General features: G+C 45.3%; 2 protein-coding genes across 2 annotated transcripts in view; one reads left to right on the top strand and one right to left on the bottom strand.

Moving 5' to 3' along the window:
- Positions 1-430: 430 nt before the first annotated feature.
- LOC114364219 (histone-lysine N-methyltransferase SETD1-like) lies at positions 431-11,192 on the top strand (the record flags this gene model as incomplete). The annotated part of the gene is made up of 6 exons (XM_028320243.1): positions 431-557; positions 1,454-1,739; positions 5,336-5,531; positions 7,271-7,377; positions 8,388-8,582; positions 9,234-11,192. Coding segments are annotated over 6 exons (1,085 nt in total), but the record flags the coding sequence as incomplete, so codon positions are not given.
- Positions 11,193-11,326: 134 nt separating this feature from the next.
- The window catches only part of LOC114364218 (citron Rho-interacting kinase), a 38,760-nt gene continuing 24,233 nt past the window's right edge, over positions 11,327-25,853 (bottom strand). Inside the window, exons 21-33 of the mRNA XM_028320241.1 lie at positions 25,364-25,520; positions 24,139-24,240; positions 23,212-23,379; positions 19,181-19,390; positions 17,891-18,007; positions 17,531-17,637; positions 17,324-17,386; positions 17,167-17,214; positions 16,956-17,015; positions 16,391-16,535; positions 15,974-16,153; positions 15,095-15,457; positions 11,327-13,674 (exon numbers count right to left, since the gene is read on the bottom strand). Coding sequence (XP_028176042.1) covers positions 12,607-13,674; positions 15,095-15,457; positions 15,974-16,153; positions 16,391-16,535; positions 16,956-17,015; positions 17,167-17,214; positions 17,324-17,386; positions 17,531-17,637; positions 17,891-18,007; positions 19,181-19,390; positions 23,212-23,379; positions 24,139-24,240; positions 25,364-25,520 — 2,788 coding nt within the window. The 3' untranslated portion in view covers positions 11,327-12,606. The remainder of the gene's footprint in view (positions 13,675-15,094; positions 15,458-15,973; positions 16,154-16,390; positions 16,536-16,955; positions 17,016-17,166; positions 17,215-17,323; positions 17,387-17,530; positions 17,638-17,890; positions 18,008-19,180; positions 19,391-23,211; positions 23,380-24,138; positions 24,241-25,363; positions 25,521-25,853) is intronic.

The raw sequence follows: 25,853 nt of genomic DNA, 5'->3' as shown, positions 1-25,853 counted from the left end.
ATATTCAATCTAATCACGACATCGCGCCCAAGTGCACAACAATCAATCNGCTGTTTTACAATGGGAGGAATCGCCTTATGGGAACCCCTTCAGCATTCGTATACGGCTGTTTTCGAATGAAAACTCAAAGTTTTCAGGAGTGCCTTATAAGTTATAGCGCCTCTAACCATCTCCAGCACGACCATGCATGGTACATTGAACATACAAGCTGTTTTTGAATAATGACAAAAGAAACTTAGGAGTTGCCGTTTGAATGTCGATCAAAGATTTTCAGGAGTTGCCTTACTTGTCGGGTATCTAGCCACCTGCATCATGGCCACGGTACACTGCTGCACTGTTCATAAGGCTGAACATCTTTAAAATTAAGTAAAGTTTTTTCCTCTGTTCTATTTAAATACTTGCAATTAAAATGAAATGCACCAATTTCCAGGTTACACTTGGATGGAGGAGCCGGAGAGCGAAGCGCCGGCGGTGGAAGAATCCAAACCCAAGAAGGACGCCAAGCGGCCCTACAAGCGGAAACACGAGACCAAAAAGCTGGCTGAGATACAGAACAAGTACGTTTCAGAAATTTAGAGCTTAGGGTTCATATTTCAAAACGTAATAGTAAAAAACATTCATTTTATTTTCAAACACATTCTTTTTACTTGCAAAAGCTAAACGTGAAAACTACTGCATAATAGTTTTAGATCTAAGAATAGACTATCAGACTTTACATTTGTGTGGCAAAATAGCCTGTATTACAATGAGATAAGACGCCACTGGGTTAAGGTTAGCGTACACAGAGGCGGGAAAGTGGTCGTGATCCGGGACGATATATATTTTTTGTAATGTTCTAGTTTGTATAAAATCAGTCACATGGAAAGCGGACGCCTACTGTTTCCCGTCGCATGTGATACGCGTCGACGTATCACGCGCTTTCAGATTCATTTCACTTTCCGCCTCTGTGTGCGCTGACTAAACCTTGATATCCGTTAGGGCCTTGCCTCACTGGTGGATTACAAGCGTTTTCAACTTTAGGCGGAAACGATGAGCATCCGCGATGTGTTCGCTGCGTCGCCGCTCCGCTTTGAAAACGCTTGCAATCCGCCAGTGTGGCACGGCTCTTATGACCCGGAGCTACAGATAACTTGACTCTTTCGGACTCCAATTGTCGACTCCGTATGTCGACCTTTGGTGTAGTGGTTCGAAGCGAACTACTATTCCGGAGGTAGCGGGTTCGATTCCTGCACAGTACAAACATTGGTGTGCATGAACATATTTGTTTGTATTGGACTGGGTGTTTTCTATGTATAATAAGTATGTATTTACAAAAAAAAAGTATTTAAGTATGTTTATATCCGTTGTCTAGTACCCATAGTACAAGCTTTGCTTAGTTTTGGACTAGAAGCGCAGTGTAAAATGTTTAAGGATATTTATTTATTTATTTAATCTCATGAACCCATTCCCTCAGGCTGTACTCGCCGCGCTCGGACTACTCGCAAGTGGTGTACCCGGACGTGACGTACAAGCCGCGCGACATCATGGCCGAGATGCACGTCATGTACGAGTTCCTCACGCGCGGCGTCGACCGCGAGGACGTGGAGCACCTGCGCCGCGCCTACCACGCGCTCCTCGACCAGGACGCGGGCTACTGGCTCAACGACACGCACTGGGTCGAGCACCCGCCCACCGACCTCAGCTACACGCCGCCGCGCAAGAAGTCCAAGCGCCACAACAACATCTACGAGGACCTGCAGGTAGGCTGAGGAGCACTGCGCCGCGCCTACCACGCGCTCCTCGACCAGGACGCGGGCTACTGGCTCAACGACACGCACTGGGTCGAGCACCCGCCCACCGACCTCAGCTACAAAGTATTTAAGTATGTTTATATCCGTTGTCTAGTACCCATAGTACAAGCTTTGCTTAGTTTTGGACTAGAAGCGCAGTGTAAAATGTTTAAGGATATTTATTTATTTATTTAATCTCATGAACCCATTCCCTCAGGCTGTACTCGCCGCGCTCGGACTACTCGCAAGTGGTGTACCCGGACGTGACGTACAAGCCGCGCGACATCATGGCCGAGATGCACGTCATGTACGAGTTCCTCACGCGCGGCGTCGACCGCGAGGACGTGGAGCACCTGCGCCGCGCCTACCACGCGCTCCTCGACCAGGACGCGGGCTACTGGCTCAACGACACGCACTGGGTCGAGCACCCGCCCACCGACCTCAGCTACACGCCGCCGCGCAAGAAGTCCAAGCGCCACAACAACATCTACGAGGACCTGCAGGTAGGCTGAGGAGCACTGCGCCGCGCCTACCACGCGCTCCTCGACCAGGACGCGGGCTACTGGCTCAACGACACGCACTGGGTCGAGCACCCGCCCACCGACCTCAGCTACACGCCGCCGCGCAAGAAGTCCAAGCGCCACAACAACATCTACGAGGACCTGCAGGTAGGCTGAGGAGCACTGCGCCGCGCCTACCACGCGCTCCTCGACCAGGACGCGGGCTACTGGCTCAACGACACGCACTGGGTCGAGCACCCGCCCACCGACCTCAGCTACACGCCGCCGCGCAAGAAGTCCAAGCGCCACAACAACATCTACGAGGACCTGCAGGTAGGCTGAGGAGCACTGCGCCGCGCCTACCACGCGCTCCTCGACCAGGACGCGGGCTACTGGCTCAACGACACGCACTGGGTCGAGCACCCGCCCACCGACCTCAGCTACACGCCGCCGCGCAAGAAGTCCAAGCGCCACAACAACATCTACGAGGACCTGCAGGTAGGCTGAGGAGCACTGCGCCGCGCCTACCACGCGCTCCTCGACCAGGACGCGGGCTACTGGCTCAACGACACGCACTGGGTCGAGCACCCGCCCACCGACCTCAGCTACACGCCGCCGCGCAAGAAGTCCAAGCGCCACAACAACATCTACGAGGACCTGCAGGTAGGCTGAGGAGCACTGCGCCGCGCCTACCACGCGCTCCTCGACCAGGACGCGGGCTACTGGCTCAACGACACGCACTGGGTCGAGCACCCGCCCACCGACCTCAGCTACACGCCGCCGCGCAAGAAGTCCAAGCGCCACAACAACATCTACGAGGACCTGCAGGTAGGCTGAGGAGCACTGCGCCGCGCCTACCACGCGCTCCTCGACCAGGACGCGGGCTACTGGCTCAACGACACGCACTGGGTCGAGCACCCGCCCACCGACCTCAGCTACACGCCGCCGCGCAAGAAGTCCAAGCGCCACAACAACATCTACGAGGACCTGCAGGTAGGCTGAGGAGCACTGCGCCGCGCCTACCACGCGCTCCTCGACCAGGACGCGGGCTACTGGCTCAACGACACGCACTGGGTCGAGCACCCGCCCACCGACCTCAGCTACACGCCGCCGCGCAAGAAGTCCAAGCGCCACAACAACATCTACGAGGACCTGCAGGTAGGCTGAGGAGCACTGCGCCGCGCCTACCACGCGCTCCTCGACCAGGACGCGGGCTACTGGCTCAACGACACGCACTGGGTCGAGCACCCGCCCACCGACCTCAGCTACACGCCGCCGCGCAAGAAGTCCAAGCGCCACAACAACATCTACGAGGACCTGCAGGTAGGCTGAGGAGCACTGCGCCGCGCCTACCACGCGCTCCTCGACCAGGGCGCGGGCTACTGGCTCAACGACACGCACTGGGTCGAACACCCGCCCACCGACCTCAGCTACACGCCGCCGCGCAAGAAGTCCAAGCGCCACAACAACATCTACGAGGACCTGCAGGTAGGCTGAGGAGCACTGCGCCGCGCCTACCACGCGCTCCTCGACCACCGAGAAATATTAATTTTATTGTTGAAATCTATTAAGTGGCGATCGTGGACCGAAACGTAACCACAATTGACATTTATCATTGTTGACTGACAGAGCATCAAATTGACAAATCAACAACTCTTGGAAATGCTGCTATGCGATGTCCCCTTAATCCTCAGAAATAGGCATGTTTATGTAAAGCGATTTCATAGCAGCTATTTTGGTTGTTACTTCGTGCACTATACGATGCACAGTTGGCTGTTAGATATGGAAGATATCACCTAGTACACGTTCATAACTTCCCGTTGCGTAGAACAGTAGGGTTATAATAAGTATTTGGTCCACTGGTTGTATGGCATTTGGTGAGGGGTTTCAAAGAGCTTCCAAATTATGAATCCAGAAACAACACCGTTTCTTTAGAGACGCGGAACCTCGCTCGGAATTGCATGTCATTATAATAATATTTTTCAATAGCGTTCAGCCTTATTGCGTTCCTGCGATTAGATCTAGGTATTTCCTCGAGGCTCGAAAGAAATGATAACGATGACACACATTATTTACCACTATTTAGGTCGAATAGGATTTAAGATACCGCGCAAGCACTCTCAAATTTAACAGCTGCTTAAGACGATTTGACAGTTGTTTGAGTAATGCTTAGCGTTGAATGGCGTTTCAGTATGCGAAAATTCATTGAGGTGGCGTTTGAGTGCAACTTAATTTGAGAGGTGCTTAAAAATTGAGAACTGCTCAGATATTGTTTTGAGTATGCGAAATGTAAGTTTAGGAGCTGCTTAACTATTTGAGAAGCCGTCAAATATTTAAATGGCGTTTCAGTATTCGGCCGTTAGCCATTCAGAAGTGGAGCCTAAACTTCGAACTCCTTGTATGTTCTTCTGATCAATTACGTTGCGGGTCCAATGACAATTTGACAAAGAAAGACAAACTTTCCCCGGGACAAACTTGAACTTTACTGGTTGGGTTTCATTGGAGGCCAAGCTGTAGATCCTGCCTACACAGGACTTGCAGCGGGGCCGCACCCGAGGTGGGAATAGTCCCGTAATGTCTCGTAGCCATTAGTGGCAGGACCTTACTTACAGTGGCGTCAACCGGCGAGGTCGAATACGAATGCTAGACGTATCGTGAACATAAGTTTTGAGATATGATCAATTTTAGTTATTTTTGTCCATAGAAAAGTTTGATGCTTTTGATGCTCATTTTGGGACACCCATTGGGTGTTGGGTATTTTATGTATTTTTTTAGTATCGCCTGTTATTTAGCATTATTGCTGTTTTTATTTTATCAGGATATACTTCTTAGTTTAAAAGTTATTACGTTTTCTTTACATTTTCTTTACAAGAAGTAATTGAAAGAAAAAAATCTATAAAAAAATGAAAAAAAAACAAAATTTTTTTGACCTCTTAAAAGTAAGTCTAGTTTCACCTATTTTCATATGTGCACTTTATCGTGACTCACACTGTATATCGGGTGAAATTGCTCGATGTTCTCCTGTTTCTAAAACCTCTTTGACTTCTAACATATTTCTCTCTGCAGGGCCACTCGAGCGGGTCAGCTCGAACGGAAGGCTACTACAAGATGGACGCGCGGCTGAAGGCCAAGTACAAGTACCACCACGGGCGCGCCGCCGCGTCCGCCGCGCTGCACGCCGCGCCCGACGACAAGACGAAGAAGATGCAGGGCCTCTCGCGCGAGGCGCGCTCCAACCAGCGGCGGCTGCTCACCGCCTTTGGTAAGTATTTTTTGTGAAGACCAAGGCAGATATTTCAGAATCGCACCTGAAGTGAAGCGAGATGCAGTCTGTAAGCGCCTTGAGAAAGCCCGAATCATAGTGCCCAAGTACAAGTACCACCACGGCCGCGCCACCGCCTACGCCCGACGACAAGATAAAAGTGCAGGGGCTCTTGCGAGAGGCGCGCTCCAACCAGCGGCGGCTGCTCACTGCCTTTGGTAAGTTTTTATTTATGCAGACCAAGGCAGCAGAGCTACTCCGAAACGATGACGTAGCTTTGGTTCTATCTGTCACCGTCACTCATGCTGTCATTTCGTTATCGGTGAGAGGAATAGCAACATTCAAAACTTCGGAGTAAGTTTTTTGGAGTAGCCCCGCAAGTATTTCACCACAATAGCACCTGATGTGAGATGCAGTCTAGGATGCCTGCCTTGTAAGTGTCTAGTTACTCTCGCCATGAAAAGGCCCGGGTTATAGTGTCCAAGTACAAGTACCATTACGGCCGCGCTCCACGAAGCGCCCGACGACAAGATGAATAAAATACAGGAGATATCACGAGAGGCGCGCTCCTACCAGAGGCGGCTGCTCACTGCGTTTAGTAAGTTTTTTTATGCAGACAAAGGCAGATATCTCAAGGCAATAGCACCTGATGTGAAGCGGGTTACAGGCTAGGATGGTACATACCTGCCCTGTAATTGCCTTGTTTGTTACTCTCGCCTTGAAAAGGCCCGGATTATAGTGTCCAAGTACAAGTACAATTACGGCCGCGCTCCACGAAGCGCCCGACGACAAGATGAATAATATACAGGAGATATCACGAGAGGCGCGCTCCTACCAGAAGCGGCTGCTCATTGCGTTTAGTAAGTTTTTTTTATGCAGACCAAGGCAGATATCTCAAGGCATAGCACCTGATGTGAAGTAAGATACAGTCTAGAATGGTATATGCCTGCCTTGTAAGTGCCTGGGTTCTCTTGCCTTTAAAAAGCCCGGACTATAGTGGCCAAGTACAAGTACCACCACGGCCGCTGCACGCCGCGCCCGACGACAAGACGAAGAAGATGCAGGGCCTCTCGCGCGAGGCGCGCTCCAACCAGCGGCGGCTGCTCACCGCCTTTGGTAAGTATTTTTTGTGAAGACCAAGGCAGATATTTCAGAATCGCACCTGAAGTGAAGCGAGATGCAGTTTGTAAGCCCCTTGAGAAGGCCCGGATTATAGTGCCCAAGTACAAGTAACACCACGACCGTGCCACCGCCTACGCCCGACGACAAGATGAAAGTGCAGGGGCTCTTGCGAGAGGCGCGCTCCAACCAGCGGCGGCTGCCCACTGCTTTTGGTAAGTTTTTATTTATGCAGACCAAGGCAGCAGAGCTACTCCGAAACGATGACGTAGCTTTGGTTCTATCTGTCACCGTCACTCATGCTGTCATTTCGTTTTTGGTGAGAGGAATGGCAACATTCAAAACTTCGGAGTAAGTTTTTGAGTAGCCCCGCCGGTAATAGCATAGCATAGCAATGGTAATAGCACCTGATGTAAAGTGAGTTGAAGACTAGGATGGTACATGCCTGCCCTGTAAGTTATTCTCGCCTTGAGAAGGCCCGGATTATAGTGTCCAAGTACAAGTAATACCACGGCCGCGCCGCCGCCTCCGCCGCGATAAGATGAAGTATAAAATACGCCATTTTCAACAGATACAATGCTAGAAGTACTTTCTACTCTAATTTCTATATTTATTTGCAGGTACAGATACGGATTCAGATTTGCTGAAGTTCAATCAACTGAAATTCAGGAAAAAGCAGCTCAAGTTTGCCAAGTCTGGCATCCACGACTGGGGTCTATTCGCTCAGGTAAGTTTGCGTTTCATAGTCAAGGCATGTAAAATGTGTCTGAAAAAGCCCTGAAACAGAAGTTGTCAGCGCTTGCATAATTCTTTAGCTCTAGCCCGCTTTATTGCTCCCAAATCGTCTTTATTATTCAAAACAGTCATTTATAAGCCATTAAAGTTTATAGCTCGACTAGTGGCCGCCCGCGACTTCGTACGTGTGGATCCCGTTTTACCCCCTTAGGGGTGGAGTTTCGTAAAATCCTTTCTTTCGGATGCCTACGTCATAATCTACCTGCATGCCAAATTTCAGCCCGATCCGTCCAGTGGTTTGGGCTGTGCGTTGATAGATCACTATGTTAGTCAGTCACATTTGAGTTATAGTTATCCACCACTAAATTTTATCACCGAAAAAAATTTAACAGGTTATGTAGAATCGTGTGAAATATTGAAAGCAAAAGAAAAAGAAATGTTTTTCATAAAGTTATTTTTTTTATTAAATTTTCTTTAGTCCGTATTTTACGCGTCACAGCTGCGTCACTCCGCTGCTCGCTAGAATAGTCGTACGCGCTCGCACGTTGCATCGATCTGTCTGTCTCGCTCACGCCTCGACCACGCTTCCAGTGTTATTATTACATACTTAGCTAACTTAGACCATTTTGAATTCTAATAAAAGTGTTACATTATCGTACGTAAATAGTGCTAGCGACGCGTGTGTCCATAAATTATCAATTTTAGGAGGAAATTTTGAGTCGCTTTATTTAACTTCTTTTTTGCACAAATGGGGTCAGTATCAATAACTCATTACCCAGATTTTTTTTTTCGGTGACAAAAATTTAGTGGTGAGGGGCCGTTCAAGTATTACGTAAGCAGATTTCTTACCATTTATTACCCCCCCGCCCCCCATGTCATCAAAATAAGCAAAACAAAGACCCCCCACCCCCCTTGGTGCTTACGTAATACTTGAACGGCCCCTGATATACTACTTTGAAGTCTGTGTAACGACCAACGATAAACATTTGTTGTTTATATCAGGAGCCGATAGCGGCCGACGAGATGGTGATCGAGTACGTGGGCCAGATGATCCGGCCGATCGTGGCGGACGTGCGCGAGGCGCACTACGAGGCCACCGGCATCGGCAGCTCCTACCTGTTCCGCATCGACCTCGACACCATCATCGACGCCACCAAGTGCGGCAACCTGGCGCGGTTCATCAACCACAGCTGCAACGTGAGTGTGCACAGAGTAAATACAAATGAGTAGGTCATCTTCATAGAAACGCACGGGCGCGGTTTGTATGTGAGCGCGCCAGCACGTATGCGGCGCGCACGCACACACTGACAAAATTTAGCGGGGATTAGCGGGGAGCCAGTCGTGGTTACGCCGAATTTAATTCTATTCTAGTTTGAATTGTTTGCATAACATGTATGGTTATATGTTCGTTTTCAACATCAATATCTTATTTAACTGACCCCTTTGAAAACAAAATTCCTCTTATGTATTACCTTTGGGGTCAGTGGCGGCGTAGCATGCGTTGGTACCGACTCGGTACTACCGAGTATCTGGCCGTAGCCTTAGCGACGGACCCCCCACGCCCCCCTTGTGGGAGCAATCTGCAGTCCTAGTAATCTGTTCCTTTCCTACTGTTATATTCCCACCATTATTTGAACCTTATTCCCTTGTCATAAGGTCGAATGAAAGTCTTTAACACGAAGAAAGAGCAAATTATGTACTGAGCACTTTCCTGCTACATGATTCGAAGCATATTTCATACGATATTTAATTTTAAATGCATTGCTAGATTTACAAAATTTACCAAAAGCTCTGCGTATATGAACGCACTTTCGCATCGCCATATTTATGTATGTTTTTATCCCACAGCCAAACTGCTACGCGAAGATAATAACGATAGAGTCTCAGAAGAAGATCGTGATATACTCGAAGCAGCCGATCGGAGTAGACGAGGAAATTACGTACGACTACAAGTTCCCTCTAGAAGACGAGAAAATCCCGTGTTTGTGCGGCGCTACGCAGTGCCGCGGCTTCCTCAACTAAACTTGAGAATGGAGGGAGTAACACTCTGGCTATCTCTTTGGCACTGGTGTTTGGGCATGTTGCATTATTACACGACTTTAAGTCTGTCGGCTTATGTCAAGACAATTACGGTCCGGTTTTCAGACCGCTAATTTCTAAAAAACAACACTATGTATATTTTTATGTTATTTATTACAGATACAAAATTTCTTTTTAAATATGTGTTTTTGAGATTATGATTTTGACGACGAAACATTTATTTATTGCAAGAAATTTTAAATTGCACTTTGCCACATTACAAAATATTTGCCGATTCAGCCAAAACCTACGCCTTCCAATAGATTAACAATAACGCCCCAATTCAGATTGTCTTTTTGTAATAGTTAAGGATATAAATGATTCATGAGATCATCGACGCGATCCTTGTCATTGTACTCGTACATACTAAGCACTTTGAATTTAAGCACTTAGGCTTAATTTCAACAATAAATAAATATTCATTCATATTTTTACAAGTCCCATAATCCCGTGTGTTTATTGGTAAACGTATTATCAATAAATAACTAAGACCGAACGAACCGTGCGGTATTGTTGGTTGTGGATTACTGCCGCTGGAGGAATGATCTCTAGTTATTGTCTTTATCACAATGATCGTAGGGTCTAAAGTTGTATAATATAATCGGTTAGTCAATACATCCAAGTTTTACTCACTGACATATTTGAATAAGTGAAATAGTAAAGGAGGGGGAGCAACAGCCAGATTTTGTAGTCACTAAAATAGGTTTAATCCTCAGAAAATATGCACAAGTTTTCATTCATAAAATATTAAGTCTCATTTTTTTCTGCTCCTGTCTTACTGTCTGTGGCTATCTTTGTTCATTGATGATGAATTTTTATCACTATTATCAAGCTATTATTCACATTATTTTGAAAATACTTGTTTACTTACTCAAAGAAATGAATTTAATTATGTTTGTTGTATGATACGAGTGTATCACAAGGCATTTGGTTATTTTGTAGATATTTATAGCACCTCGGGGACATTGTCTTAATAAATGAATTTCAGTAGCGGCAACATGATAATGCATAGTAGTTAATCATCTGCGTAATAATAATAACTATAGTAATACGATTTCATCGATTGATTAACCGGACTCTACCTCAAGCGCCGATTAATGTTTACTTCCCAGGGAATAAGCTATTTGTCTATCTCAAGTGAACCTACTCTGTCAACGACAATTTGCGAATACGCATTATGCCGACGCAGTGGCAGCTAGTTTCAGTGTGCCGCTGCCCGGCGATAGAATAATCATTTTATATAGAGACTAAAACGTGTGTGATGTATGAATCTGAAGTGTGTACCTCTTGTATTTAATGTGAAAGCCCAGTGCAACTTGTGTATGTAAAAGATAAATTATCTACAACCCTTGTATTATAACTATTTCGACTGAGTCTAAAATATAATTTGATAGGCATAGTTGTCGGAAGTAACATGCTTTGTAATTATTTTGTGTTGTATATTGTTTGTGAATAAAGATCTCTGCTGTTATATCAGATTTATGTAGTACACTTTTCAAGTACACGACTATGATGAGGTTTGGTTTGCTGAATGATTTGTATTGTGTCACTAAGTTTTCGTTTGTTATTGAAACGGTTGCTGTTGAAACCCTCGCTGGTGATAACCGTTATTTTAAGAGGGTACTGAAATTGTAATTAAATTCATAAGCTCGCGACCTTTTAATCGCACTTCATATATGTAATGTAAAATGTATAAGATTGTAAATAAAAGATTCCAACAATTTTAAATTTTCTTTCACTTAATCTCTATTCTTCATTTAAGTCTAATACATATTTAGGACATTCATAAAACAATTTATATCACCTAGTAATTTGTATAGTAAGATCTAATTCAGACATGGAACCTAATGTGAAAAAAAATAAAATCAGACTATGTGTAAAAATATATATTTATAACATGTCATACATACATAACAAACATTGCTTATATTAAACCCATACATTCAAACGACTTAGCAAACAGAGAGCCATACGTTTTGTATTTACCTCTCTTTAGACTTAAAAGTTATACAAATAAAAAGTTAAAACTAAATCTTAACATCAGTTAAAATTAATAGCAAATCACAGTATAAGAAATATTAACTAATACATCAATAATAATACCTTGAAACAATTAATTTTCAATTCGGTCAACTTCCTAAATAGGATACACTTAGGTACCTACCTTTATAATAGTAGTAATAAATTGTTTTATGTAATAACATTTTTCCATGTACAAAATAGTCTAAAATTGTATTGGTCTATTGAGTGTGTTAAAGTGGATCATATAAGATATATGAAAAACAATATTAATGTTGAACTAAAAGCCTTGGGCTGCTTGTAAATATTTTTGACCGGACTACGGCCCGATTTTTTCGGCTGATAGCGGTGGTGTATGGTTTATAATGAACGTGTGCACATGCATCGGACTTACGTCCGGCGAGAAGATTGACAGCAAACAATGGATAACCGGTTTTTGACGGTCCGTCGTCCGGTGAAAAAACGGATGAATACAAACGGCCTTGGGCGTTTTTCCGCCTACGGGAAGACAGGCATTGAGAAGTAAAAACTCATCCCTATACTTTGTTGTTATGTCAAAGCAGACAATATTTCTCGTCATCAAAATTACTCACTAAATGTTAAATCCCAAACAATAAATACTTATAAATAAAATTACCTTACATCAATTACACAATGAAACTAGTTTTACCTAAAATAGAAGTACTTAAAACGAAAGTTCCTGGCAATCGGACTTTCAATTTTAATTATTGAGCATGAAATTATCAGCTTTAGAGATCCAATACAAAAATGGCTAAGCCTGGGTAAGTTTCTACTCTCAAATATTATTAAGTTATAATGGTTATGAGTTTGAACTAAAAAAAATATTATGTATATCACTTATGGGTAGGTATTATGACTACATTTTATGGTTAATGCTGACTAAAAATATTTCGGTAAGTTTTAGCAAGGCGCAGACCATCGATTTTTAGTCGGCCGATAGTTGGGCCCGATTCTAATTTGTATGAAGAATCAATCGGTGTAATGTGCGCACTTCCATACATGCTCAATGCTCCTACTGATTAATTGCCCGACTGAACTATCGGCCAACAAAAAATCGGTGGTCTGAGTCTAGGCTTAATTGCTACAAAAGGGCGGTATTGAATTACTGAAATCGAACTTGCCTCGTGAACATCTCCGCACACAAATCGGCGGTTCCTTTGGGCGACTCCGTTTTTTCCTCGCTCTCAGTGGAGTCCGAGTCGAATTCCGAAACGGTCGCGGGGGACTTTCTCCCGCTCGTGTAAGAACGCTTCAGACCCACCTCGGTGGTGAGGATTTCTTTTATGACGTCATCGGGCGTCCGCTCCTTGCGGTGTTTGTTTCGAAGCTGCCGGGCACGTTTTCGGATATCGGCCAGGAACCCCGACGTGACCTCCACGCTCTCTTGGGAGACATCCTGCGGGGTCGTCAGGTCGGTTATCGACTGAGCCAAGTCGGTCGACGACCCTTTCGAGTCTGAGATAGTTTCGAGAGACTCCACGGACGCGCCGACACTCTTGAAGGCGGCCATTCCCTCCACGACCGACACGCGATGGCCCTCTTCGTCCTTCGTTCGGATTATGACTCCGTTGGGCGCGGTCCCGAGCAGCGCGGGTTCGTTGACCTTCAGGTTGAATATCTCGGGCATGTAGCACTCGGAGGCGGTGGAGGCGAGGGACGCGGTGTCGCAGGTGCAGGGCGGCGCGCGGAACACGTCGTCGGTGACGTAGAGCACGGTGACGCGGTCGTCGCCCGCCACGTACAGGAAAGGATGCACATACTCCCAGGCGCGCGCCGCGGAACTCCATTTAGGGTCTTCGCTGCGCGTGCGCCGCCCGTTTTCGTCGACGAACACGCCGCATTCCGCGTAGCAGAGGAGGATTTCGGTCGGCTTATCGCGGACCAAGAGAATCGCTTTGGGGGGCGAGTGTTTCCTAGCTGCCGCCGCGATGATGGGTTCTTCCATTCCGAAGGCTTCGAGGGCGCCGGAGGGTAGAAGAACCTTTAGTGGCTTCTCGCCGGCGATGTAGAGAGCGCGCGATGTGAGCAGGAGCGAAGACGGCGCGCGGTCCACGGTAAGGGATCGCGCGATCCTGAACTCCGTGGTGGAAGCATCGAAGCGGAGGAGGAACACTCGTCGGCCACACGCGACCACTGCGCACGGACCTTCCATTATATCACTCGATATCGCCTGCAAGAGTACAATTAAATTAGTTTAACAATCACACGTGGCAGAATCGGAAAGCTTCTTATTAGCAATTGAGTGCATTCTTACCTTGACCAAATGCGGTGGCGTGGTATCCGGCAGACGCACTTTGCTGACTTCCACAGTGGGCTTGAGGTTGCTCGAGCGGCGTAGCGACGAGCCCAACGCTAACAATCCCGCGTGTACTAGCGCGCCGTTATACACCAGTAATGCGCGCCCGTTAGCTGCTGCCATACTCTGTATTGAGGGCTGAGATGACAAGCGTGGTGGAGACACGTCGGATTCAAATTCCAAGCGGATTGGACCACGAAGAGAGTGCAAACCGTCGATGCAACCTATAAAAAAAAATGTAAGCGACTTGTGTCAATGCATCAGAGGCGGTTACATATTTGGTTTTTATAACATTTCAGCAGGGCACTGAGACTTGAGGATATACATGAACTTTTACAGTGATGGTAACGGGTCTGGCCGTAAAGCTGGGAACATTCATGGTCACATCCAAAATTGACCGTCGCGTGTGAAATCACCTATCTGGGCGTTAATATGAAATAAATATCCTAAATAAACAAACTCAAATAACCAAAGAAAGAAAGAGAAAGAAACGACCAAGCTTGGACCGTCCTGTGGAGTCTGCTATAAATCGAAGGTATCCCATCCCAATCCTCTCCCAAATCTCCTACAACCCTTTTAAGGAATTTATTCCTTGTTAACAATTTTGAATAATTACCAATAGCAACAGCATTGGCGGCAACGTGCAGCGCAGCAGCGGGTTCGGTATCCAATAGACACAGCGAGGACGGGAGGCGACAACCATACTCGTCGCTCCTCTAAGCTGCCACACACTATAGCTGCACACTCGCACCTAGCAAGGCACTCCTCAAGTACCTAGTGGTNAACCTTTAGTGGCTTCTCGCCGGCGATGTAGAGAGCGCGCGATGTTAGCAGCAGCGACGACGGCGCGCGGTCCACGGTCAGTGAGCGCGCAATCCTGAACTCGGTGGTGGATGCGTCGAAGCGAAGGAGGAACACTCGTCGGCCACACGCGACCACTGCACACGGACCTTCCATTATGTCACTCGATATCGCCTGCAAAAGAGCACACAGTGAAATTGGTTTCACTTACACATTTAGCTTTGTCAATCATTCATGGAAGAGAACGGCCGACGAGGAGATCGGTGTGGTGAGCTAGATGGCTTCAGGGATTAGGAGCATTAGGAACTAGCCGAAACGGTGTCTAAGCTATCTTCCATCATTTTCCACCGTTTATCTTCTTCCATCATTTGGTCCTAACTAAAATATTTCAAAATCATTGCTCTTCACTGGCGGATATCGAAACTTTTTTTTTACTCATGTGCGGCACTGTGTGTGTAGGTATAGCAGAAGTATGTAGATGCATCAAACGTACCTTAACCAAATGCGGAGGTGTGGTATCCGGCAGACGCACTTTGCTGACTTCCACAGTAGGCTTGAGGTTGCTGGAGCGGCGTAGCGACGAGCCCAACGCTAACAATCCCGCGTGTACTAGCGCGCCGTTGTACACGAGTAATGCGCGCCCGTTAGCTGCCGCCATACTCTGAACCGAGGGCTGCGACGATAGGCGTGGTGGAGACACGTCGGATTCGAACTCCAGGCGAATCGGGCCGCGGAGTGAGTGCAAGCCGTCTATGCAACCTATAAAAAACATTATTTTAATGTAAGCGACTTGTGTCAATGCATCAGAGGCGGTTACATATTTGGTTTTTAATAACATTTCAGCAGGGCATTGAGACTTGAGGATATGCATTAACTTTTACAGTGATGGTAACGGGTCTGGCCGTAAATCTGAGAAAATTCATGGTCACATCCAAAATTGACCGTCGCGTATGAAATCACCTATCTGGGCGTTAATATGAAATAAATATCCTAAATAAACCAACTCAAATAACTCCTCTCGCGTGCTAAAATACCCATAAAAAGTCAAGTGTATTTATGAAGTGAAAGAAGAAAGAAACGACCAAGCTTGGACCGTCCTGTGGAGTCTGCTATAAATCGAAGGTATCCCATCCCAATCCTCTCCCAAATCTCCTACAACCCTTTTAAGGAATTTATTCCTTGTTAACAATTTTGAATAATTACCAATAGCAACAGCATTGGCGGCAACGTGCAGCGCAGCAGCGGGTTCGGTATCCAATAGACACAGCGAGGACGGGAGGTGACAACCATACTCGTCGCTCCTCTAAGCTGCCACACACTATTGCCGCACACTCGCACCTAACAAGGCTCTCCTCAAGTACCTAGTGCTNACAGCATTGACAGCGACGTGCAGGGCAGCAGCGGGTTCGGTATCCAACAGGCACAGCGAGGACGGGTGGTAGCCGGGCGGCGCGGGCGCGGGCTGCAGGCGAGATAACCACGCTCGTCGGTCTTCTAAGCTGCCACACACTATAGCTGCGCGCTCGCATCGGGCTGGACTTTCCATTTTTACCTGGTGGTATAAGTTCCAAAGTAAGTAAAGAATTCTTTACAGTCAGTTTTAAGGTGAAAAAACACATAAAATGTATCGAAATCGAAGCACTTAAGTTTTTTAGTCACATTTGCAAAACTTCAGTATCTCGCACGTTATTCGTAGGTACCCATATCCACATCACACAAAGTAGCTCGCCTGGCAGCTGCTGCTCGTGCAGAAAGATGTCTGAACGCTTCCTAAACATAGAACACTCACAATAAAAGCTCGGTTAGCCTCGTTCTGCGGCAGGTCGCCGGCATCTGGCGCGAGTAGTTTGGCCCGCAGTTGTTGCTCGCCGCTGACCAGTACAAGCGCCGCGCCCGATACTCGTGCACGTGCCCGCTCACGAACCCCGTCCGACCTGTGCGTACGCAATGATCCTTAATGACTTATAATAGAAACCATAAGTGTGTGGGTGAGATTAACTAACAATTAGACAAAAATCAAAATCGAAAATATTTAGGTATTCAGTTTAGACCACAAGTGGCACTTATGAACGTCAAAATATAGTAAATAATGTAAAGTGCCCCATACCCATAAGGTAGCCCTTATGGGGCACTTAACATATCTCCTTATCTTTTGGGCCCTACCAGCGCTTCGAAACAAACATAGGGCAAGTGCTGAGAAGAAACGCCGGAACAAACTCAGTCACCACTAATTGCCAGTTAAATTAAACTTACATTACAAAGTAAAATACGTAATCGGTGCTATGAATTATTTCCGCTAAAGATTATGTGAGGAACTAATAATAAGACAGATGTGAATAGTTATGATCACTTACCAAACGACTTGAACGGTATTATTATCTTGAGGTCCGTCTGGCGTATCTATGCTTTTCCTTCTGCAATAAAAATAATTATTCTACATTATACTACAACAAATTATAAATATAGCAGCCAAAAGTATACACCAAATGCCGAAAAACACTCAATTTTTATCTGATAGTGAAATCATCCTGAGGTCAGAAAGTTGTTAACGTCGAAAAAACTTACCCATTTACTGCAGATTTTGGTTTCTCTCTTCTAGGAGTTGGAGGATATCTGCAAAGTGAGTAAGCCTTTCAGTGCTTCAAATTACAGAGCTTAAGTCCTTGACAATGTATGGGGCAAATATATAAAAAACTTACACAAAACAATATAAAATACTTACTCGACTTCGCCATTTCTTGAAGCGAGTTTTGCTCGTAGCCTTTCTACTTCTTCGCGAAGTTCCCTGAAAATAAAAAAACACTGTATACTTTGCCCCACATGAAAAATATTGTAAATAAATGCATGCTATGTATTGTTAGTAGGTATTTGGTTGTCTTAATAAATAAAATATTTAAACCGATAAATAGCAGTAAATATTATCTGCTACCTGTTAGCCCGGCGAAGGGGCGGTGACGCGGCAGATCTCCGCCCGGACCGTCCGAAGAGTTTGTTGCTCAACGAACATTTTTTCCGACCGGCCTCTTCTACTTTTGCCTAAAATAAGAATAAAAATGAGCATTCAAGAACTACAAATATTATAACCGTTTGAACGAATGGACGAGCAATGTATAAATAATTATCTTTGGACAATTTCACACAGCGACATCTAGCACCAGAATAAGAAACTTATATGCTTGTGTTAGTATAAATTTAACAATTTGGGAGGTACAGGTATTCATTTCTCAATTTGGGGGTTTAAAATGAATTCTGAGCAGTGAGATCCAATCTTCCTAATCAGCGCTGTTACCTGCAGGAAGTCGATGAGCTTGGCCTGCTGTCGCAGCGTGGCGTCGGCCTTGGTCTCGCGCGTGCGCCACCACGCCGCCGCCGCCTCCGCCGCCTCGCGCGCCGCCGACAACTCCTCCTGAATACATTCAAATTATGACATATACGCCCTTTTCAGGTCACAAGTCCCAAATCTAACCTGTGGGTCTAGACAAAGTTCACATTATAATCGCAAACCAGTCGAAAAATGATCGGAAGGCCTTTTTGTTGTATGAAGTTTGGACGGATTCGATTTTCGATTTGATCAAAAAGTGCATTTTATCCAGTGGGGCTACTTTACTATAAGTCCGGGACAACATATCGGCTGGTGCTAAGAAGTGGCGGAAGAAACATATAACAACAACATTGAGTTATTTCGTAAAGGTGCGAACCGTACGTCATAATGACGCTTATAATTCTTTAGCCAAAAGTGAGTCATTATTTATTTATGGAAAACAAACAGCATATTATAATAATTAATAGATGAGGCGGTTAAGATCAAAAATGCCTTACATAGTTTTCACAATATTAGTATGCTTCAAGTGCACTACCATTATCATTTAATCTCCACTGCAAGAGGACAACCTTTTATATTTTTCCAGATGCAAATGGAGAATTTGGTCGTTTCTCCTCACGATATCCAGATGCTTTTTGGTTGCACAGTATTCTTACTATGTAAAATGTTTGTTTCGAAAGTGAGTAAAGTGGACGGGCTCCTTGTAGCGCGCTGCCTTCTTGTGGGCTCCCTGGTGGGTAAAGGCTATATCTGCGTATTTGTATGCTTTGCTACAAAAGCGATCTTACCACAGAAACCTATCTAGCGTGCCTCAAACGACTTATCTCTAGAAGAGGGTTGCCCAGGGAAATCTACTCTGACAATGCTAGCACCTTTAAAGGCGCACGGAACAAANCGTATGTATTTGTGCGCCTTTCGCGCCCAGTAGCGTTTCGTACTCCGGCCATTACACTTGTGATTGTGTGTATTAAACTGTGCAGACCTGGCAATAAACTTAATTAGTGAAACCACGGCCTTTCAATCAACACCTACAACAACTTCGCTGCCCTCCATGCTCTTAATAATAAGTCGAACCTTAATTACGAACTCCTCCTATGTTCTTCTGATTAACTTCGTTGCGAGTCCAATGACAGTTTAACTTTCCCCCGGGACAAACTTGACCTTCATTGGTTGGGTTTTTGTGGCGGTCAAGCTGTAGATCCTGGCTACACAGGAGTTGCAGTGGTGGGAATGAGAGGTGGGAATAGTCCCGTATACCTGCGCGTCGGCCAGCTGCGCCTGCAGCTGCAGCGCGTGCGCGTGGTGGTCGTGCGCGCGCGTGCGCAGCGCGCTGCTCTCTTCCTGCAGGTCGCGCACGCGCCGCAGCGCGCTACTTAGCGCTGCGTCCGTGGCTGAGCGCTCGCCCTCTAGTGCTGCCACGCGGGATTCCAGCTCGGCCACGCGCCCTTCGCGGCTCTCTAGGCGCTCCTGGAACACAAAATATAAAGTTTTTTTAAATAATAATAGTAATCCCGTTAACCCCTCGTCGTTAGCTAAATATGCTTGTGTTAGAAGTGGGTTAACGTTATTGAGTTCTACGTTAAAAATCGCACGGGTGGACGCATGTATGTCTATAGGGTTATTCCCAAAATTCTATTCCTCTAACACAAAGCAATGTGCAAGAATGAGCGAATGACAGGTATATTCGAAACTAAGTAAACGGCGTTTCGAAGTAGCCCTGCAGTATCATAAAATAGTATAAGCAGCAGTGTGGTACGGACGCGTTCATGCGTATGATGAATATTCACCCGCACAGCAAGTAGTAATGTGCTTTATTATGTTATGTACCGCCGCGGAGCGCAGGCTCGCATCAGTCCTCCGGAGCGGGCATCTGTACGGCTAGCACGAAAAACTTTCGAGTTCGAATTGTTTGCGTATTCGAATCGCCATCAAAAGATTTAGTACGAAAACTACAACAGCGCCCTTGTGAACGTGTTGTAAAGTGAACTTAGTACAAGAAATGGTTGCACGAAACTTATTTTGAGAATCAAAATTGACACGTTATCGTTTAATTTGAAGGTTTCGAATTTTTTTGAATACGCAAACGATTCGAAGACGAAAGTTGTTCATGCTAGAGGTACCGTTCCGTGCACCTGCGTAAATTTTTGCGCAGACCTTTCAAATAACATTTATATGCAGCGTTCGTACCCGCAGCAGCTGCAGTTGGCAGTGCGCGTGGCGGGCCTGGTCGCGCGCCTCGCCGCCGCTCTGCGCCGCCAGAGACGCGGCGGTACCACGCTCAGTTGCTAATTGTTCCGCCTCTTGCAGGCGCGAGCGACACGCCTCCAGCTCTGAACGGAGGCGCTGCGTTTCGTTCTGGTAAAGGCAAGGACGCGATAAAACAAAGGAACATCATGTAAAATACACGGGGATAAGTAAGCTAACGATGGGAATGTCCGTACACTGACATTCCTGTCGCTACATTAGAAACTTGAGAAGAGATTTAATGTAAAGAACAAGAACAACTAAAAATTCCACGTTTGTATCAAAAAAATACTGATTATTAAATCTAATTTACACTGGAAACACGTATTCCATTTTTAACAGCACTTTACTTACTTCAAGATCTTTGTTCTTTATTTCGTGAATATCGGCTAATTTCTCCAAATCTGTCAACTGCTCTTCGAGTAGACTGCATGCTTCTTGGAGAGCTTTGTTGTTCTGCAAAAAAAATTGTATTTGACTAATGCGTTATGAAAGAAAGATTTCTGATACGTGACTAATGCGTTTTGACTAATAAAGAAAGATTTCTGACACCATCTGGATGATTTTAAGTTGCATTCTAGGCACGTGACGTGTTTTTAAAGTAGATTACCCACCACTACGATGTGATTGTTAATAGCAGACAAGGCGTTATCAGCAGCTCTGCAACGGCCTTGCAACAGATCAGCTGCCAAAGCGAACCTCACGCGGCTCGCCCAAGGCCCCTCCCTAAGTCGCAAGCGCCCGCCCACCGCGTGAGCCAAATGCCGCAGGAACGCGGGCTTCGGCCGGATCGGCGGCTTTTCGCCGCTGCCTTTACGCTTCAACCGCAGGATCATCGATGGATCCATTTGGCGTATCGACGATTTCACAGACCCAATTGACTCACTGACCCACATTTGTTCTGTATAATTAACTTATTTCACCACGTTCAACTGTCTTAGTCAGTTTGATGAGGGACATATTAAAATGTACGCTCTGTACAATACATAATTTATGAAAGGGCACTTGATATACACTAGGGACATCCGACCCATGGAATGGAACTGAGAGAATTGCCAGTTGAGTCCATTGAGGAGATACAATAGCTGTTTACATTCGACGCCATTCAATAGCAACAAACAATGGCTGAAGAATCCAAAACAATACACATCTATGTCTCTCGGTGGATTAACAATAAACATTAACGATCTTATTTTGATTAGTATGTATGTAGCTGTAAATAATTCATGAAAGTAGATCATTAATAGCAATTTTAAGTAGGTACCTACACATTTCTTCGAATTCTTTATGTCAAGATTTTTTTTATATACCAAGATGACCCAGGAACATAAATCCTTAACAGTAATAGTTTCAGTTCAGCCATCTTCGTTTGCGATACCATAAATGCTTATGGTAGCTATGAGGCTTGCTACATACATGTCTAACAAACAGTGCCAAAACTTTGCTTCAATGACTTTGATGGGTAATTAGAAACACCATGGATCTAGACTAGTCGTACCTGCATGACGTCATTGGTCTGCGCGCGCAGCTGATTAAGTTCGTCGCGGAGTTGCGCGCGCTCGCGACTTGACAGTTCCTCTTCTTCCTCGGCGTGCAGGCGCCGCTTCTCACTGTATTGGAGTTCGCTCTTCAGCTTGCGAATGTCGTTGCGCGATCTGAATCATGGATGGCGATTATTAGCAGAGGTGAACTTCAGTTGAAAGCAATACTCATTACTTGAACTTTAAGGTTATATGACTGAGCCAGGCATCAGCAGATCTCTTATCAACAGTCAGCAATACATATAGCAAGTGTCCAATGGAGCGTGAACAGTAACGGAAACGTAAGCACATGTACTGTGGCATCTTGCAATAAAGGCGATTTTGCAACAAAAATTTAAGTCTTTTTTATGCATAACAAGGCAGGTATTTGTCCACAATCGCACCTGGTGTTAAATGGGATGCAGTCTAGGATGGTACATAAGTCTGATTTTTCATGATCTGTGCACAGCGCTAAACTTACCTGTCAACTTCCGCGACCGCAGTTTCATGTGCCTTCCTCAGTTTCTCCAGCTGTTCCTTGGTCCTCTCAGCCTCCTTGCTAGCTTGTTCGTATTGCGGCTTCAGAGTCGCCAGTTCGTTCTGTAAACTGCTGGCTTTCTGCTCAGCCGTCCTGCGCGCTTCCGTAGCGTGGGACAATCGTTCTTCAAGGCGTTTGAGATCGCGCGCGGCGGACTTCGCTTCTACTGACAGGTCGTTGTATTCTCGTTCCTAGGACAAAATGAAAATAGTATGTTCATAACTGTTGGAAGGATTGATAGATATTATTAGTAAGGGATTGTAGTGTTGACATACCTTTCGCCACCTTGCAAGATTAGCGNTTACCCCCTCCCCCTATGCTTACGTAAACAATTTGTTATAAATGTTTTTTATATTGTCATTTTTAAAATAGGAAAATTCATGAAAATATTTGGTTTAACTGATACACATAGAGTAAGGGACAAAAAATATAATCAGAAAAAAAGAACATAACAAACATAACTGCATTACGGGAATCCCCGAAAAAACGTAAATAACTAACGATGACGTAATCATCATCTAGACCCCCCTACCCCCCCATGTCATCAAAATAAGCAAAACAGAGACCCCCCACCCCCCCTTGGTGCTTACGTAATACTTGAACGGCCCCTAATGTGCTTTATTATGTTATGTGCCGCCGCGGAGCGCAGGCTCGCATCAGTCCTCCGGAGCGGGCATCTGTACGGCTAGCACGTAAAACTTTCGAGTTCGAATTGTTTGCGTATTCGAATCGCCATCAAAAGATTTAATACGAAAACTACAACAGCGCCCTCGTTAACGTGTTGTAAAGTGAATTTAGTACAAGAAATGGTTGCACGAAACTTGAGAATCAAAATTGACACGTTATCGTTTAATTTGGTTTCGAATTTTGTCGAATACGCAAACGATTCGAAGACGAAAGTTGTTCATGCTAGAGGTACCGTTCCGTGCACCTGCGTAAATTTATGCGCAGACCTTTCAAATAACATTTATATGCAGCGTTCGTACCCGCAGCAGCTGCAGTTGGCAGTGCGCGTGGCGGGCCTGGTCGCGCGCCTCGCCGCCGCTCTGCGCCGCCAGAGACGCGGCGGTACCACGCTCAGTTGCTAATTGTTCCGCCTCTTGCAGGCGCGAGCGACACGCCTCCAGCTCTGAACGGAGGCGCTGGGTTTCGTTCTGGTAAAGGCAAGGACGCGATAAAACAAAGGAACATCATGCAAAAATACACGGAATAAGTAAGCTATAGATCGTTTCATTCACGAAGACGCGCACCACCATTCTTCCGCTAATGTTTGATTGTTACTGGTACTAGGCCTGTTCATCTCCGCGAGTTTACATCGAAAACAAAACACGCACGATGGCTCACCTATAGGATACTATTCGACAAGGCCTCACATACGAGCGAACATTGACTCACGCACGCGTATTCTTGTGTAGGTATGGCGGAATAAAATAAAGAAATGTGCAGTATTTAACTGCCTAAATAATAATAAAAACGCAGAATGTACTTTTTTAAGTTGCCTCAAGACACTGAGAGGTAAATAAGTAGTTAATATAAAATAAATAAATTACACCATATTGTTAATGACATTGAGCATACATTTTTTTAAATACCTTCGCGAAGTAAAACTTCTGTACGTAGTACTTATTATTATTCTGTGCTGGTACACGCCAAATTATCCATGAGTGCACACGCACACTACAATTATGACGCTCGGATCAAACTCCCCGCACCCTGTGCTCCCCTCGACCAAAAATTAGTGTGGCGCGTCTTCGTGGATGAAACGATCTATAACGATGGTAATGCACTAGCTTTGAGAAGAGATTTAATTTAAAGGATAAGTCTAAGAATTCCACGTTTCTTTCACTAAAATGCTGATTGTTAAATCAGATTTACACTGGAAACACTAACATTTTTAACAGCACTTTACTCACTTCAAGATCTTTGTTCTTTATTTCGTGAATATCGGCCAATTTCTCCAAATCTGTCAACTGCTCTTCTAGTAGACTGCATGCTTCTTGGAGAGCTTTGTTGTTCTGCAAAAAAAAATGTATTTGACTAATGCGTTATGAAAGAAAGATTTCTGATACGTGACTAATGCGTTTTGACTAATAAAGAAATATTTCTGACACCATTTGGATGATTTTAAGTTGCATTCTAGGCACGTGACGTGTTTTTAAAGTAGATTACCCACCACTACGATGTGATTGTTAATAGCAGATAAGGCGTTATCAGCAGCTCTACAGCGGCCTTGCAGCAGATCAGCTGCCAAAGCGAACCTCACGCGGCTCGCCCAAGGCCCCTCCCTAAGTCGCAAGCGCCCGCCCACCGCGTGAGCCAAATGCCGCAGGAACGCGGGCTTCGGCCGGATCGGCGGCTTTTCGCTGCTGCCTTTACGCTTCAACCGTAGGATCATCGATGGATCCATTTGGCGAATCGACGATTTCACAGACCCAATTGACTCACTGACCCACATTTGTTCTGTATAATTAACTTATTTCACCACGTTCAACAGTCTTAGTCAGTTTGATAAGGGACATATTAAACTGTATGCTCTGTACAATACATAATTTATGAAAGGGCACTTGATATACACTAGGGACATCCGACCCATGGAATGGAACTGAGAGAATTGCCAGTCGAGTCCATTGAGGAGATACAATATCTGTTTACATTCGATGCCATTCAATAGCAACAAACAATGGCCGAAGAATCCAAAACAATACACATCTATGTCTCTCGTTGGATTAACAATAAACATTAACGATCTTATTTTGATTAGTATGTATGTAGCTGTAAATAATTCATGGAAGTAGATCATAAATAGCAATTTAATTTTATTTTTTGTGTTTTTATGCTCTTGCGAATTGCTGCGGCGATTACCGCCACTCTCTACTTTCGTCGACCACCGTCTGAAAATCAGCGTCCAGGCATTAGCTTGTGACACATGCTGAGACGGAGACCTTTAGCTGCCGCAACCCTGCTCACATTTCATTTCTAATTGTTATTCGTATTTTGAATGTGCATGTTAAATATTGAATTATGTAATCTTGTTGAACAATGTATGTGACTCTGTGTGCAGCAAATAAATGTTTACTTACTTATGTCAAGATTTTTTATATTGGCCAAGATGACCCAGGACCAAAAAGTCGTAGGTACCTGCATGACGTCATTGGTCTGCGCGCGCAACTGGTTGAGTTCGTCGCGGAGTTGCGCGCGCTCGCGACTTGACAGTTCCTCTTCTTCCTCGGCGTGCAGTCGCCGCTTCTCGCTGTATTGGAGTTCGCTCTTCAGCTTGCGAATGTCGTTGCGCGATCTGAATCATGATAGTCTAATATTAACTTCAATTTAAGGCAATTCACATTAAGTTCTTGCAACTCACGAAGGCGAGTGAATTTTACTTGTATGTCTACGTGTATAAGTACATAACGATAGTGTAATCAAGTGTAATGTCTTTCAACTTTTGAAAACGAACAGTAGCGACTAGCGAGCCACCACCCATGTAAAGCTCACACGCCTTCGTGAATTGCAACAACTAAACTTGAACTTTAAAGCTTTTAATTTGAGCCAGTCATCAACAGATCTCATATCAACAATATAGCAAGAGAGCGTCCTATGGAGTATGCGTAAGTAAACGTAAACACAGCAA

This window comes from Ostrinia furnacalis, unplaced genomic scaffold (genome assembly GCF_004193835.3).
Source record: "Ostrinia furnacalis isolate ACB-3 unplaced genomic scaffold, ASM419383v2 OfSCF7365, whole genome shotgun sequence".
Classification (NCBI taxonomy): Eukaryota; Metazoa; Arthropoda; class Insecta; order Lepidoptera; family Crambidae; genus Ostrinia; species Ostrinia furnacalis.
Note: the sequence above shows the minus strand (reverse complement) of the source record. Positions and strands in the feature narration are given on the sequence as shown.